This window comes from Thamnophis sirtalis, unplaced genomic scaffold, assembly GCF_051295495.1.
Source record: "Thamnophis sirtalis isolate CommonGarterSnake01/CBP01778 unplaced genomic scaffold, rThaSir2_p1.2 scaffold_5, whole genome shotgun sequence".
Classification (NCBI taxonomy): Eukaryota; Metazoa; Chordata; class Lepidosauria; order Squamata; family Natricidae; genus Thamnophis; species Thamnophis sirtalis.
In genome coordinates, this window is record NW_028261385.1 from 11840148 (window position 1) to 11857131 (window position 16984).

At 43.7% G+C, this 16984-nt stretch overlaps 1 protein-coding gene across 3 annotated transcripts in view; it reads right to left on the reverse strand.

The window, feature by feature from the left end:
- Nucleotides 1–16984, reverse strand: part of DYM (dymeclin) — a 273814-nt gene that overhangs the window by 168706 nt on the left and 88124 nt on the right. For all 3 annotated transcript variants that reach the window (XM_087715316.1, XM_087715317.1, XM_087715318.1), the window contains 2 exons: nucleotides 16667–16792; nucleotides 14542–14684 (listed from right to left, as the gene is read on the reverse strand). In XM_087715316.1, coding sequence (XP_087571442.1) covers nucleotides 14542–14684; nucleotides 16667–16792 — 269 coding nt within the window. The remainder of the gene's footprint in view (nucleotides 1–14541; nucleotides 14685–16666; nucleotides 16793–16984) is intronic.

The following is a 16984-nucleotide window of genomic DNA, read 5'->3' on the forward strand; positions in this document are numbered from 1 at the left end:
TTGGCAATATGATGTAGCTAATACCTGCAAGTGGGATAACGAACCTTCGTGGTGTGGAAAAATTAGGACCTGTTACATGAGTCAACTTACAACTGCAATGACCTGGGACCATAGTTATAAAATACAATACAATACAATAGCAGAGTTGGAAGGGACCTTGGAGGTCTTCTAGTCCACCGCCCTGCCTAGGCAGGAGACCCTATACCGTTTCAGACAAGTGGCTAGCCAACATCTTCTTAAAGACTTCCAGTGTTGGGGCATTCACAACTTCTGGAGGCAACTTCTGTTCCACTGATTAATTGTTCTAACCATCAGGAAATTTCTCCTCAGTTCTAAGTTGCTTCTCTCCTTGATTAGTTTCCACCCATTGCTTCCTGTTCTACCCTCAGGTGCCTTGGAGAATAGTTTGACTCCCTCTTCTTTGTGGCAGCCCCTGAGATATTGGAACACTGCTAAATTGAGTTCTGGGCTCAATTATGATCATAAGTACTATACTTCCCTGCATCGGTTTGACTTACATCAAAACCACCTAAGCACTTGAAATAGAGCTAAAAATGGCAACCAGCCTTCTTCCGATTCTGTCGGCCAAAGAATTCCAACTATCAGGATCCAGAAGCAGAGCCTTCCCTGCTGTAACATCTATGAAACATTTTATCCTCTAAAGCAGGAGTGTCAAACTCAAGGCCCGTGGTTTGGATCCGGCCCGTGGGGTGCTTAGATCTGACCCGTGGGGCCACCCTGGAAACAGCAAAGGATTGGCCCACAGTGCCTCTGCCAGCGAAAATGGAGCTCGGGAGGGCTGTGGGTGGGACTCCCAAGCTCCGTTTTCACTGGCAGAGGACTGCAGGAGGCCGTCCCAGCCAGAAATGGAGCTTGTCAGCCCGTTTTCGCTGGCAGAGCACTCGGGTCATCACAGACGCCCCCCCAACACGAGTGACGTCAAGCTGGCCATGCCCATCTTGGCCACGCCCACCTCACCCCCCCCCCCAAGGTCAAACACAACCCTGAGGCGGCCCTCAATGAAATTTGAGTTTGACACCCCTGCTGTAGGGCTTTAGTGGGGAACGATGACCCTTTTATGGCTTGTGGACCTCAACTCCCAGAATTCCTGAGGCAGCAGGAGTTGAAGCGAGTGATACTGGGTCTGCCAAGGTACACCCATATCACAACTGTCCTCCGCGAGCTGCACTGGCTGCCCATTGGACTCCGAGCACGATTCAAGGTGCTGGTTATCACCTTTAAAGCCCTACATGGCCTAGGACCCGGATACCTGCGAGACCGTCTTCTGCCACATACCTCCCTTAGACCAATAAGATCGCACAGGATGGACCTTCTCTGGGTGCCTTCAGCGGGACAATGCCGGCTGGCGACGCCTAGGAGTAGGGCCTTCTCTGTTGCCACTCCGGCCCTATGGAATGAGCTGCCCCCAGAGATCCAGGCCCTGCCCACTCTCATGGCCTTTCGCAAAGCCATTAAAACCTGGCTTTTCCGGCAGGCCTGGGGCTGTTGACCCCTTGATTGAGGTCCAGCCCCCTTTCGATTGGGTGTTTGTTGTGTTCCTTTTTTAACTTTGTTGTGTCCCATTGTTTTTAAAAAATTCTTTTTAATTTTTTTCATTTCTGTAAGCCGCCCGGAGTCCCTCGGGATTGGGCGGCATAGAAATTCAATAAATGAAATGAAATGAAGTCATATAGGGGCCATTGTTCCTCACTTCTGCTCTAAGGTAACATCTGCCCCCACCCTCCTATCCTTTCACAAGAGCCTGAAGACCTGGCCCTGCCACTTGGCCAACTGGGTAGTTCCATAATGGAGGCGTCTCCTGGATTGATGGCAGACACCCCCCCACCAACTGCTCTTGCCTCTCCCTCTCCTCCATTTTTTTTGTTATCATATTTGATGTATTCTTCTTCTGTGTTTCTTTTCCATTGTTCATTTTATGGTTCTACTCTACTCATTTCTTCCTAGAGTAGCCCCACAAAGAGAGAGGCAGCAAATAAATGTAACAAATAAAATAAATAAATGATATCACCACTGTCCTGACGGATCTTTGTATCCCATCAAAGAAGACTGGAAGCCCCTAATTCAAGTGCACCTAATATTCCAATTGTCCCCATATGGATCTTGATTAGATGTTGGAAAAACTTCAGAAGGCTTTTTGTTTTTTAATGCTAGGATCCTTCAACTGTATTTTGAGTTGTTTCTACTCTACTAGATACACCATGGGTTCTGATTTTTTGTGGGGAGAAGCAAAGACAGTCCTGCTTTTAGTTCACCCTTCCCTTCCAGTTACCAAATCCATTTGATTTTATTTAACTTATAGAAGCTGCTATCAAAGTAAAGTCGTACGCCCATAAGATAAAAGTAAAGGTTCCCCGTGCACATATGTGCTAGGCGTTCTCGACTCTAGGGGGCAGTCCTCATCTCCATTTCAAAGGCAGCACTGTCCGAAGACGTCTCCGTGGGCATGTGGCCGGTATGACTAAATGCCGAAGGCGCGCGAAACACAGTTACCTTCCCGCCAAAGGTGGTCCCTATTTTTCTACTTGCATTTTTATGTGCTTTCGAACCGCTAGGTTGGCCGAAGCTGGGACAAGTAACGGGAGCTCACTCTGTTACATGGCGCTTGGGATTCGAACCGCCAAACGGCCGACCTTTCTGATCAACAAGCGTCTTAGCCACTGAACCACCGCGTCCCTAGTACATCCATAAATATACGCTAAAATATCCACAGCATACATTTTAAAAAAATGAAAAATTACTAACTCCCAATTGCTTATAAACTCAACACTAAGTGATGGTGCTAATTTATGCTCCAAACTAACTTGGCTTTTGTTTCAAGGAGCAGATGCCCCAACCCAAAAACGGCACCTAACCCTCCACCCCTCACTTAGAAGAAATGGGGGAGCCGCAAGCAGGATGACCCACAATTTCTCTGCTTGAAATGCAAGGAGACCTTTGATGTGTCTCTGCTGTGAAGTTTTATTCCAAAGGTCAAAGCCATGTACTTTTACTGCCTCCATGAGGACAATCAAATGCACGGACAAGCTCAATTTTAACTTCTCTTGGAAGTTAACCTGAAGTTCACTTTAAACACAGCTTAAAGCAAAGCAAGCACTGAAATTTTTTATGAAAGATATAGCACCTTACATGAGCAGATTACAGGTAGTCCTCGATTTATGACCACACTTGAGTCCAACGTTTCCGTTAAGTGGCACATGTTTTTTTTTAATTTAATTTTATTTTTGTTACATAGACAACATAATCACATAACAATAGAAAAAGAAAGGCAGAGGGAAAGAGAAAAAAAAACCCACACACAAAAAGAAAAGAACCCCCCCCATCATCCCATACAGTATGTCATTTGATTACAGGTGCATCCCTACTACGTTTCCCCCCATACACACACCCCATATCTCTCTGTTATATATTTAATAGACACCACAATAACCTAGGGTTTTTTAAAAAAAAGGGAAAAGACCCAAAAAAGGGGATGAAAAAAAAAGAAAAAAAAACCATCATCACATACAGCATGTCGTTTGGTTACAAGTGTTTTAACATCTGCATCTTCAAGTATTATTTACCGTCTCAAATGTTTCATCTAATATAACTAAAGGCCTCATTTCCATTCTACAATATATATTCAGTTAACATTAGCATTATTTTTCCCCAGAAAGTATACTTCTATTTATTGTTAACCTTGCATTTCATACCTTCAAACAGAGATCTTATTCCTTCATTTTTCAACAAAACATCGCTGCCTATATATACCAGTTTTCATTTGTTCCCCTATTAGAATTGCTTATCAGATTTGTTTAAGTGAGTTCACAACCTTCATTGCCAGAGTTGTTCAGCTGATAAGGGAATCATTGCAGTTTCATTTCATTTCCTTTATTTGTATGCCGCCCTTTTCCCTGGGGGGACTCAGGGCGGCTCACAATTCAAAAAGGGAGGGGGGGAAAGACAAACAGTATTCCAATATGGAAACAATACAACATATTAAAAGAGAGCACAACAGTCACACAATTCGGGTGGGGTTGGAATCTTAACCCCAGGCCAGCCGGGACAGCCAGATCTTCAAAGCGGCGCGGAAGGATTGGAGGGTGGTGAGGGTCCGAATCTCCACGGGTTTTTAAGTTAGTTAAGTTGTTAAGTGGACCTGGCTTCCCCATTGACTTGGCTTGTCAGAAGGGTTGCAAAAAGTGACCATGTGACCCTGGGACGCTGCAACCGTCACAGATATGAGTCCATTGCCAAGCATCTAAATTTTGATCACATGACTGTGAGGATGCTGCAATGGTCATTAAGTGTGAAAAACGACAATAAGCCACTTTTTTTCAATGCTTTTTTTCAGTCACTTTAAATGGTCATTAAACAAACTGTTGTTAAGTCAAGGACCACCCGTACCACCCTCCTTGCACACAATGATACCTGCCATATTTTTCGGAGTATAAGACGCACCTTTCTCCCCCCTTAAAGGAGGGTGAAAATTTGGGTGCATCTTATATGCTGAATGTAGCCCCACCCACCCACTGTCCCCCACCCTTTGGCCTCTGCCTCCCAGCAATTTGCCTCCTCGCAACAAATGTGGAAAATGGGGATTGTGGAGGCTGCAATAGGCTGTAGCAATCCCTGCAGCCTGAAACAGCTGATGATCGGGAGACACGCTTTAAACTCAAAGTGAAACTTGCTGTTTGCTCCACGAGGCAAATTGCTGGGAGGCAGAAGCAGATTTTTTTTTCTTGTGCTAACCAGGCTGTTTGCTGCAAGAAGGTAAGTCAATAACTATAAATGCCTATAGAATGTTCAAATTATTAGACTTATTTTTGAAAGACTGCTTTATTATTGTTCTAGACAACTTAACAAAATGAAGAAGCTTTTTAAAATCAATGCTTGATCTGAAGAGGCCCAGTGCTACTGTATCTTCTTTTAAATTATACCTCCCAACGGCCGATAAGATCTCACAGGTTGGGCCTTCTCCGGGTGCCGTCGACCGGACAATGCCGGCTGGTGGCCCCCCGGGGGAAGGCCTTCTCTGTAGCTGCTCCGGCCCTGTGGAACAATCTACCCGTAGAGATCCGGACCCTTCCCACTCTCTCAGCCTTCCGAAAAGCCACTAAAACCTGGCTATTCCGGCAGGCCTGGGGCTGTTGACTTCACGAACAAGGTCCAGCCCCACCTAGACGGAATGTATGGTGTGTTGTTTTTAAATTGTTTATCTTTCTATTTTTAACTTTTTAACTTTTATCTTGTTTCTGTAAGCCGTCCGGAGTCCGACGGGATGGTTCACCCACAAATGCGCGAACGACAAAAGCGTGCCTGACTAAACCGCGGTGACAAAACTGTGAGTTCTAAAGCGCGCCAACGAATGAGCGCTGAAGCACGCCGACAACAGCGCGCCGACAGAAGCGCGTTGTAACCCTAACCCTAACTTAAATCGCGCTTCTGTTGGTGCGCTGTTGTCGGCGCGTTGATGACATTGCAGTTTTAGCGCCACGGTTTTGTTGGTGCGCTTTTGTCGGGTCACGCGACGGGATTGGGAGGCATATAGTTTTTAATTTAGTTTTATTATTATTTATAGGCCGCCCTTTTCCCTGAGGGGACTCAGGGCAGCTTACAAAATATATATATATATAAATTTATTAAATTACTAATTACTAAATTGCAGAGAATAACTATACTTCCAGAAAGCTCATCAATTTTAACAGCATCTGTACAAGGATAGTCTGAAATGTAACACCACAAACAGTGTATATTGTTTGTACTGTTTGCTGTTTGTTTCAAGGAGGCAAATTGCTGGGAGACTGAAGCAGATTTTTTCCCCTTGTTTTCCTCCCCAAAAGCTAGGTGCGTCTTATACTTCGGAGCGTCTTATAAGCCGAAAAATACGGTATTGATTGAAGGGATGGGAACATTATGGCCATACCTCTCTATAGCTTCTTCACTTCAAACCCATAACTTTAAAAAAGTCTTATTAATTTTTCTCCTTCATCCAGTCCCTGATATCAATTCTGCAGATTAACCCAGAAAAGGAATAAATAATGTGGCACCCGTGGGTACAGTAGTGGAATATGCCCCATATGGGTGTACCGGTGCCTGCTGGGAGCACAGGTACCATTCTGGTACGCTGATCTGGAGGGCCCACCCATCTGCCTGCGCTCCTTACCTGTATTTGAGCTGCCCAGGGCATCCGCATACGCACATGGAGCGTATGGCACCTGCATGACGCTCTGCCGAGCAGCTGGAGCATCGCTGACGCATTGCGGAGTGTCACGGCGGTAAGTACGCATGTGTGCACTGCTTGCGTGTGTCCGTGTACTGCACACGTTCATGTAGTGGACACCCGGCCCTGTTGCACCGTACCGGTGGCAATGGGATCCGGAACCCACCATTGCGTGGGTGCTATAATAATACAGAATGTATTATTGTAATTAAGCAGCGTTTGAGAAGAAGTTGAGAAATGGCTGGAATCTTGCATGGTTCCCAAGCTTCATGAGAATTTTAGATTCATGATAGTTTAAAATGCTCTTGCATTATTCTATCCTTATTTACAAGAGATTTACACGCTCTTGGAAATTCTGTTTGCAAGTTTGGGCATTTTAATTTGTTCAGTACCAGAACCATTGTGCAAGACTGTACAATGATACTTGTGACCTAAAAAGGCTACCAATTTCCGGCACAGATCCTTGCAGCCCCCCCCTCCCCAACCCTACCTCTCCAATACAGGTAAGGTCATCCTAAATACTATCACAAATTCACAATAAGCACCTTGGTGGAAAAGACAATCTAGCTGAGACTAAAGAGAGAATATTGAGCTATTATGCTATAATGTCTAGAATATTATGTATAACTAGTGAGGGGAAGAATAATATATACGTAAACCACATCCTTCAAGAAGCAAGGGGAAAGAGATTTTTGAAGGAAAAATTGGATGTGAATACAGGTAGTCCTTGGCTTACAACAGGGTATCAAACTCAATTTCATTGAGGGCCGCATCAGGGTTGTGTTTGACCTTGGGGGGCTGGGGTGGGTGTGGCCAGGGCAGGTGTGGCCAGCTGACGGCACTTGTGTTGGGGACGCCTGTGGTGGCCCGAGCACTCTGCCAGTGAAAACAGGTTCCCAAGCTTCATTTTCAGCTGCGACGGCCTCAAACAACCTTCCGTCAGCGAAAACAGAGCTCCAGAGGACTATGTGCGGCCCTCCTGAGCTCCATTTTCACTGTCAGAAGCACCGCGGGCCAGTCCTTTGTTGTTTCCAGGGCGTCCCCTCATGCCAGATCTAAGCACCCTGCAGGCCAGACTGGCCCCCGGGCCTTGAGTTTGACACCCCTAGCTTACAACTTTTCATTTAGTGACAAAGTTACAATGGCCCTTCCAATCACTTCTCACATGACCGTTGCAGCATTTCCCATGGTCACATGATCAAAATTTGGTTGCTTAGCAACTGACTCGTGTTTATGAGGGTTGCAGTGTCCCAAAGTCATGTGATCCCTTCTTGTGACTTTCTGACAAGCGAAGTCAATGGGGAAGCCAGATTCACTTAACAACCATGTTACTAACTTAACAATTGCAGTGATTCACTTAACAATGGTGGCAAAGTGAGTTAACAAATGCTTCTCTTAGCAACAGAAATTTGGGGCTCAATTGTGGTCGCAAGTCAAGGAATAACTGTAATAGTAAAGGCCAAATTATATGGGAACTCCTCAGAGGTGGGCTACTATCAGTTCACACCGGTTTAGGCGAACCGGTAGGGATGGCATGCTCGCCACGCCCCCGAACCAGTTCCCGGTTCCCCGTGGCATGTTTTTTTGGCATTTTGAATCTTCTGTGCATGCGCAGACCTATTTACAGGCAACTGCGCACGCAAATCGCTCGTGCACCGAACCAGCAGTAACGCAGCAATCCACCCCTGGAGCTCCTTAAATTTCCAAGCATGAAATTCACAGTGTCTTTAACAAGATTTATTGAAAAGAATTCATAAGGTTATAAAAATCCCAGCAATTGAAGTATTTCCCATTTAGTACCAAAATATTCCAGTGTACATTAAAGTCTGCAAACAGAATCTGAGGAGGCAGGTTTTTCCACTGATAACAGAAAAGTTTGCCAGACCATCTCTTAAATCTTTTAACAAGTCTTGCAAGAAATAACACAATTTTTTTTTTTAATGTATGCACAGATCTCATAAAAAGTTTTCTGTGCAGCTTTCAAGAGACAACTACGAAGACTGTGCACATTACTGAGAAACACAGTATTCAAATGACATAGCGAGTGATTGATTAAAAGAAACTTTGCTAGTATCAGAAAGATGTTATCTACCACACTTTCACATGGAACATGGTCCACATTAAGAGGAATGTAAAGTTTGAGAAGGAAATTTCAAGGACGTCAGTGAATAGACAGATCTAATGATAACAACTATAATAAAGACCTCACACTGTTATAGAAAAGAAGATGTAATTCACTGCTTTGGAAATAGACGAACTGATGAAAAACAACTGGAGAAAATAAAACTATATTGCGGTTCGTACCTCAAGATTGAAAGATTGTGCAGAAATGGATAGACTTACACTGAAAATCAAAGAGAAGGAAGATACAGAATACGATCAAACATGGAATTTATTTTATCAGTGGTTGGGAAAAAAAGAGGTTTAGATTAAAAATGTAATCTGTATTCTTAAGCACATTAAATACCCAGACAACACGCTATTTATTAAGCACTAACAAATGTAAACAACAGAAAATTAATAAAATTTATATCTGTCAAAAAGATTGAAACATTGTACAGGAAAAATGGAATGCAATATCAGTTGCATCGAGCTCTTGGTGCAATACCCAAAGGACTCACAAATATTTAGAAATTATAAGTTTACTGGCCTTAAGGTAAAGGTTCCCCTCACACATATGTGCTAGTCGTTCACGATTCTAGGGGGTGGTGCTCATCTCCATTTCAAAGCCAAAGAGCCAGGGCTGTCCGAAGACGTCTCCGTGGTCATGTGGCCGGCATGACTAAATGCCGAAGGCGCACGGAACGTTGTTACCTTCCCACCAAAGGTGGTTCCTATTTTTCTACTTGCATTTTTATGTGCTTTTGAACTGCTAGGTTGGCAGAAACCGGGACAAGTAACGGGAGCTCAGTTATGCGGCGCTAGGGATTCGAACTGCTGAACTGCCAACCTTTCTGATTGACAAGCTCAGCATCTTAGCCACTGAGCGACCGCATCCCATAATTACTGGCCTTAATACTGCTAATTTTGCAAAAGATGAACCTACTTGGAACAACATATATTTCGTGGTGATAACTTCTAGGTCCCTGGCTAGGGAATGTAACAACCTGGCCCAGCCAACTCGCCATGGGCAAGTCACCACAGGACAACTCTCTGTGGGACAATTCAACAATTCTATTTATTTCAAACAAATAAAAATTATTTTAATTTTTGCCATTCAGATTTCATTCTGTCACTCATTTTGCATCCTTTCTTTAATGATTCTGTCCCATCATTTCTTTGATATCAGTGTAACTTTTGTTCTGCAACGAGTTGTCCTGTGGCAAGCTGTCTGTGGCAAGTTGTCCCATAGCGAGTTGACTGTGGGAAGTTAGCCGCGGCGAATGTCAGTTGGTCTTGCCTGAACTGCATGTCTCGAAGGATGGCGTGGGAGCAGTCACAGCTGGGTATTGTCACGGCCCATCTGCCCGGAGACTGAGGTAAATCTTGAGGCCACACCTCTACCCCTCCTCTGCCTCTCCCAGATTAACCGATGATCCAGTCAAGGCGTCTCTAGAAGGAAGGGAACAGGGTAACACCCCCCCCACTCCCCTCCTGGTCCCTGACTGATTGGTAACACTCTACTCAGGCCCACCCTGCGCAGGGCGCACTATGGGCGGGAAGTGATTGCTCCCACGCCATCCTTCGAGACATGCAGTTCAGATAAGACCAACTGACAGTCTCCGAAGTGGGGCATGGGAGGAGTCACAGCTGGGACCTACCAAAGCTAGGTGTCCCTGGGAGGGTCCATAGGGCCTGAGTCCCCCCGAGTATCCAGCACTCTCTGGAGGACTCTCCTCCCAAAGGACGTCTCCGTGGAGGCGAAGGTGTCCAGTCTATAGTGTCTGATGAATGGAGAGGGCGAAGCCCATGCTGCCGTCCTGCAAATGTCCTTCATGGGGGCCTGGGTGGCCCAGGCTGCCAAAGTAGCTGCACTCCTAGTGGAGTGCGCGGTGATGCCCTCGGGCACCTGAAGTCTCTGTGCCTCGTAGGTCTTGGAGATGGTTAGCCTGATCCATCTACTGATGGTGTCTGGGGAGACCTTCGCTCCCCTTGTTCCCAGGTGGTAAGAGACGAAAAGAGCCTCCGACCGCCTGTTGGGCAAGGTGCACTTCAGATAGATGCACAGCGCCCTCCTGACATCCAGGCGATGCCAAGACCTCTCCCTCCCATTGGAGGGAGATCTATGTATCATAGATCGCAACAAAAAACCAATCAATCATCCCGGATTGTTCCCTTAGGACAGTGTTTCTCAACCTTGGCAACTTGAAGATTCTGGGAGTTGAAGTCCGGACATCTTCAAGTTGCCAAGGTTGAGAAACACTGCCTTAAGATCTATTTATTTATTTACACGGCCACTCATGACTCTGGGCATGTACAATAAATGAGATGATTAGTCTGCAAACAATGATTCACACGTTTTGGATATATGAATCAAGTAAATTGCGGCAGGCTGGAGGGCAATAAAAAAAATAGGGAGACAAAAAGATAAAATAAATGTCAGTGGATCAAACAGGTAAGTTGAAAGGAGAGATTATTTAGAAGATCTTTCGGCCACTACTGAAGATTGGTTGAGATGGCAAAGAGTTGTTCATGTCTGCTACAAGTTGTAAGTTACAGACTAGTTCATTAGAAGTGATCAAATTCAGAATAACAGAGTTGGAAGGGACCTCGAAGGTCTTCTAGTCCAACTCCCTGTTCAAGCAGGAAAATCCTATACCATTTCAGGCAAATGGTTGTCCAATCTTTTCTTTAAAACTTCCAGTATTGAAGCATCCACAACTTCTGGAGGCAAGTGGTTCCACTGTTTGTTCTGTTAGGAAATTTCTCCTTAGTTCTAGGTTGCTTCTCTCCTTGATTAGTTTCCACCCATTGCTTCTTGTTCTACCCTCAGGTGCCCTGGAGAATAGCTTGACTCCCTCTTCTTTGTGGCAACCCCTGAGATATTGGAACACTGCTATCATGTCTCCCCTAGTCCTTCTTTTTTTTAAAACCAGACATACCCAGTTCATGCAACCGTTCTTCATATGTTTTATCCTCCAAACCTCTAATCACCTTTGTTGGTCTTCTCTGCACTCTAAAAATTAGAGTCAACTCAACGGCACTATTTAGCTCAAGCAAAATGTCACATGTTCTTTAATTATCTATTTGATATTAAAACCACCCAGATTTGGACAGCACAGAAAACTGTTACGATGACAATGATGGTTGGTCACACAAGTCAGCGAGATATTTAGACTGCATTTGGCCATTTTTTATCCAATTATTATTATTATTATATTCACAAAAAATATGAAACCACAGCTGCCAATTCTGTAGCTGTGCGGGCCTTCCTGTTCTGACTCCCCCTCCGTACGCCGAGGCACTCCGACACAAGATTACTGCTAGACAATTTATTCACAGTAAATTAACACACTGACAAGACTTTGGTAGCAATCCAGACTTCCAAGATAAGAAATACACTTGAGAGCTTCTCCAGTGTTAGTATATTAGTTGAATCCTGCAAACAGCCTCCTCCTAAAGTCTCTTCTTACATACTCTCTTGGGAGGTGCCTAATTACAACCACCTGGGTCCAATTATCTTCTGTATCTGCGTAGTTGCTGTTGGCGCTTATCTGCCTGTCTTTGCCTGGCATCCGGGACCAACTCCCTTAGCTCCTCCCCACTGCTTCAGGGCCTGACGTCAGGGATCAACTCCTTTTGGCTTTCACCGCTGCTCCATGCCTCAGGCGCCTCCTGGTGGTCAACCAGCCTCTCTGGTCCCTGCTCGGAGTCTGAACTCTGTCCAGGGTCCTCCACATCTTCCAGAGCCGATTCATAGGGCCCCCCGCTCTCGGAGTCTGTTTGCAGCTCCAATGGCTCCTGCTGGACCACAACACCTTCCTATGCATCAAATTATTCCTACGATGTCCATAACATATTGGTATAATATAAAGTATGTGTCAACTACTACTAATAATAATAATTTATTAATTATTAAGAACAATATATTGTTGTATACAATTAATATAGAAGAGAAAGCACTGGAGAAAATAACAAAATACAAAGTAAGCAGAAGTAGAAGAACTGCCCTTCCCCCAAAAAACCCCAGCAAGGATAGTACCAATAGTAATAGGCGCCTTGGGTGCAATCCCAAAACAACTGGAGCAGAACTTGAACATGATTGCCATTTATTGACCAAATTCCCATCAGTCAATTGCAAAAGGCAGCTTTCCTCGGAACAGCTTACATCCTGTGACAATGCCTTTAACCCCATCAAACATCAACATCCGACTATCCCAGGTCCTTGGGGAGGACTTGATAAATGGATAAAAAAGCCAAATCTAGTCTAAACATCTGGATGATTGTGAGAATCAAAACTGCTCTGTTAACAAAGCTACTGAGGATTTTGTTGTTGTTGTTAACCTGACTTAAAACCAATAGCAGCTAAACGTAGACCCACAGATGTGTAATACTTGCGTCTCAAATCATGCAAGACTCTTCTTCACTGCTTTCTATTGCCTTAAGCAAAACATTAAGGATATAAATATGTTTAGGATTAGCATTTAGTTCATTGTGGGGTCTTTAGCTAGGAGGAAGTGCAGACAATTTGGTTTAATTGTTTTTTTGTTGCAGGAGAGTTACACAGAGGGAGGAGAGAAAGAGGAAATAAAACACATATGAAGGTCTTTGTACCACACACAGAGAGAGTGCTGTGGTTAGGGCTTGTTCGCATTCCCTACAGACATGGAATTGATTCATACTGAAAACAGATACCCAAACAAGCGGGGTAAACCAAATGTGATTTCTATCGCAACTCGAGGGAAGGCCAGGCCATCATGTATTGTATATCGTTGTTATCAGACCAGACATATGCTGACATCGTATAGAAAGTAAACTGGACATGCAGCTGCTACCGAAATGAAACAAAAGCTAATTGCCAATGTTCACAAAAAAATGATGGTTCTTGAGACGAATTACAATACTTTTCCATGGCATTTACTAAGGAGGAGAAAAGGCAGTGCAAGTAGAATAATTGACATGTCCAGAATCAGAGGGATGAAAATCTCTCTTGGCATTACAGTTGAAGAAGTCATGATCTATGGGACCAAACATAGAGCCAATCTGTTCTAAAAATTAAAGCACCAAGCTAGAAATCAGGAGACTGTGAGTTCTAGTCCCGCCTGAGTCACGAAAGCCAGCTGAGTCACCTTGGGCCAATCACCAGGGGACTGTGAGTTCTAGTCCCGCCTTAGTCATGAAAGCCAGCTGAGTCACCTTGGGCCAATCACCAGGGGACTGTGAGTTCTAGTCCCGCCTTAGTCATGAAAGCCAGCTGAGTCACCTTGGGCCAATCACCAGGGGACTGTGAGTTCTAGTCCCGCCTTAGTCATGAAATCCATCTGAGTCATCTTGGGCCAATCACCAGTGGACTGTGAGTTCTAGTCCCGCCTTAGTCATGAAAGCCAGCTGAGTCACCTTGGGCCAATCACCAGGGGACTGTGCGTTCTAGTCCTGCCTTAGGCATGATATCCAGCTGGGTCACCTTAGGCTAGTGTCTCTCACTCAATCTAACTCATCTCAAAGGGTGGTTGTTGTAGACATAATAGGAGGGGGAAGGAATGCAGGTAGTCCTCGACTTACAACACCAGTGAGCTCAACATTTCTATTGCTAAGTGAGCCAGTTGTTAAGTGACGTTTGTCCCCATTTCACGACCTTTCTTGCCACAGTTGTTAAATGAATCACTGCAGTTCTTAAGTTAGTAACACAGTTGTTGAGGGAATCTGGCTTCCCCACTGATTTGCTTGCCAGAAGGTCGCAAAAGGTGGTCCCTGGGACACTGCAACTGTCATAAATACGAATCAGTAGCCAAGCGGCCAAATTTTGATCACATGACCATGGTTGTGAGAAAAATGGTCATAAGTCCCTTTTTTCAGTGATGTTGTCACTTCAAACGGTCACTAAATGAACTGTTATAAGTCGAGGACTATCTGCATCAGTTATGTTCATTGCCTTGAGTTATTTATAATAGTAATAAAGGTGGTATATCAATAAATATAAAATTACATTACCCCCGTTAACTCAGCTCTTTGAAAGCAAGGCAGAATGAAGTAAAATTACATAGGAATAGGGGTTCCAGATAACAATAAAAGATGTTACTTCTATTTCTTATAAAAGGGAGAAAAGGTTTATACCCGATTCAGATATCTGACATGCCCAAAATATATTCACAGAGAGAAATAAAAGCACTGAATGTCTGACGGACACAGGTACAGGCAGCAATAACGCCAATAAAACTCACTTGCCACTCCTGATGCAATTCCGTATAGCAGTCCACCTCCTTCGGATTCAGGCTGGAAGACATGGGAACTTGGAGGAGGGCTTCGCTCTTGACGGATGAAGTTATATAACAAAGTTTTCACTAGTCGGCTGGTGTATGGGAGACTGGCAAATACAAAAGGGCCGAAGTTTTAAGTGGATTTGGGACTGCACCAGAATGCAGACAAAATCATTCTTTTCCTTTCCTCTATTTTGCAAAACTATCTAAAACACAACAGTTTAAAAGTGCTCTTTTAAAAATGAAAACAGGTCATTAAGTGATACACGTAATGTTAAAATCCCTAATTCAGTGTTTCTTAAACTTGGTGACTTTAAAATGCGTGGACTTCAACTCCCAGAATTCCCCAGCCAGGGGAATTCTGGGAGTTGAAGTCCACACATTTTAAAGTCACCAAGCTGGAGAAACAATGCTTTAATTTGATGCCTACTTAGACACTCTCAACTCTTCGGAATTTTAAAAAGGCTAATATATTTTAAATGTGTTATCAGAGGCGTTAAAAAAAAGGTGCTAGACTTTGAAAATAAACACAAGTTTCCCATGACCTTTTTACATATTCAGAAATCAGTTATATATGACTTGGCATTTATATATTTAGAAAATAAAAATAGTTTACCACTATTTGTTCTGTTACAGGGAGAGGAGTCCAAAATACTCACAAGTACTGAGCAGCGAAGGCTGAATAAATGCACATATCTGTGACAACCTGCTCTTAACCTGGTTCAAGTAAATTCAAAAACTTCTAATGCCTACTCTTTAGAGATTCACAGAAGGAAAAACAATAAATACTTCCCTGCAAACCAAAACTTTAGGCTTAAACAACCTGGTACATTCTAAATATTTAAAATATAGTTCCCAAAAATCTCTTTTTGCCATGGCCATGTTGGCTTCGGTTGATGGAAGCCAACATCTAAAACATCTAGAAAACAATGGGCTTCTAACTTCTGCTATGAAAGTGCTTTGTTTTAATGCTGTAAAAATGCAGAGCCATTCTAATTCACTCCATATCCTAAAATTATGAAGTGGAACGGCATACAATACTTTCATCTCAGCATATTTATTTAACAACCCGTTGTTTAAGTGAGATTTAAAAAAAAGTTTCTTATTGCCTGGAGAGTCAATCTGTTATCAGCTTGGGAGATCTTTCAGGAGCACAAATTAATCTACATCTAAATAAAAAGATTTGCTTTGGCAGAATAAATGCAAGTACTGTGCTCGTTAAACTCAAGAATAAAAGCTACCTACCTGTGTTTCCCCCAAAATAAGACTCGGTCTCCTATATATATATATATATATATATACATACACACACACACACACACAGTACTTGCATTTATTTATATATATATATATATATATATATATATATATATATATATATATATATATATATATATATATATATATATATATATATATATATATATATACACACACACACACGTGTGTGTGTGTGTGTGTGTGTGTGTGTGTGTGTGTGTGTGTGTGTGTGTGTGTACTCCAAAAAAGGCACCTAGTCTTATTTTGGGGGATATCTTCCACTGACTCACCTCGCGGTGGCGGCACTAACAGCCCTGGCTAACCGGAGAGCACTACTGTCCCATTTCTTCTGTGGTCACACTGTGCTACTTGCTACTTACCCCCAGCCTCTGTTTTGCAGCCAATAAAAGAGCTCTAGATTGAGCTCTTTCCTGGAAGGCCTCTGACGGCGAAATGGAAGCCAGGGGCATCAATCCAGAGCTCGTTTCTCTGCCGCAGAGGCCTTTCCTGGAGGCCTCTAACAGCAAAACCGAAGTTGGGGGCGACACACGAAAGCGGTAGCTAACAGCTGCAGAAGAAGTGAGCCAGCAAGGCCAGACAGGTGTCGGGGTGCGCGAGGCAGCTCCACACACCCATTCCCACCCTCACTTGACTTTTACCTGTGCGCCTCGTCCCACCCCATACAACCAGGTGCAACAGAGTGGGCGGAGTCTTAACTAGGACTTATTTTGGGGATAGGGCTTACATTGGATGCACATTAAAAATTCAAGCTAGGGCTTATTTTTGGGGAAACACGGTACTTATAATATAGTACTGCAGTCTAACCTACCATCGGCCATGCATAAGATACTTATGAATGATGCTCTTCCGCAGAATTTCCTTGTGGAAAAGCTGACAGGAGAGAAAAACGACCAGTGTTGTCACAGCTTCCAGGGAAATGCTGTATGTAATGTCTCTGCAACAAATGAAGACATAAAAGTATTAATCAACACCAATGAGTACATATTTACTAGCAGTCTTTTTACACGTTATATGCAAATATTGGCGATAATGTTTGCTATGAGCCTGGCTCAAAGAAGTCCTCGGCAAAAAAAACCCCAAAAAACACCTCCCCCAATTCATATTCTGAGGTTTTTAACCTTGCAGT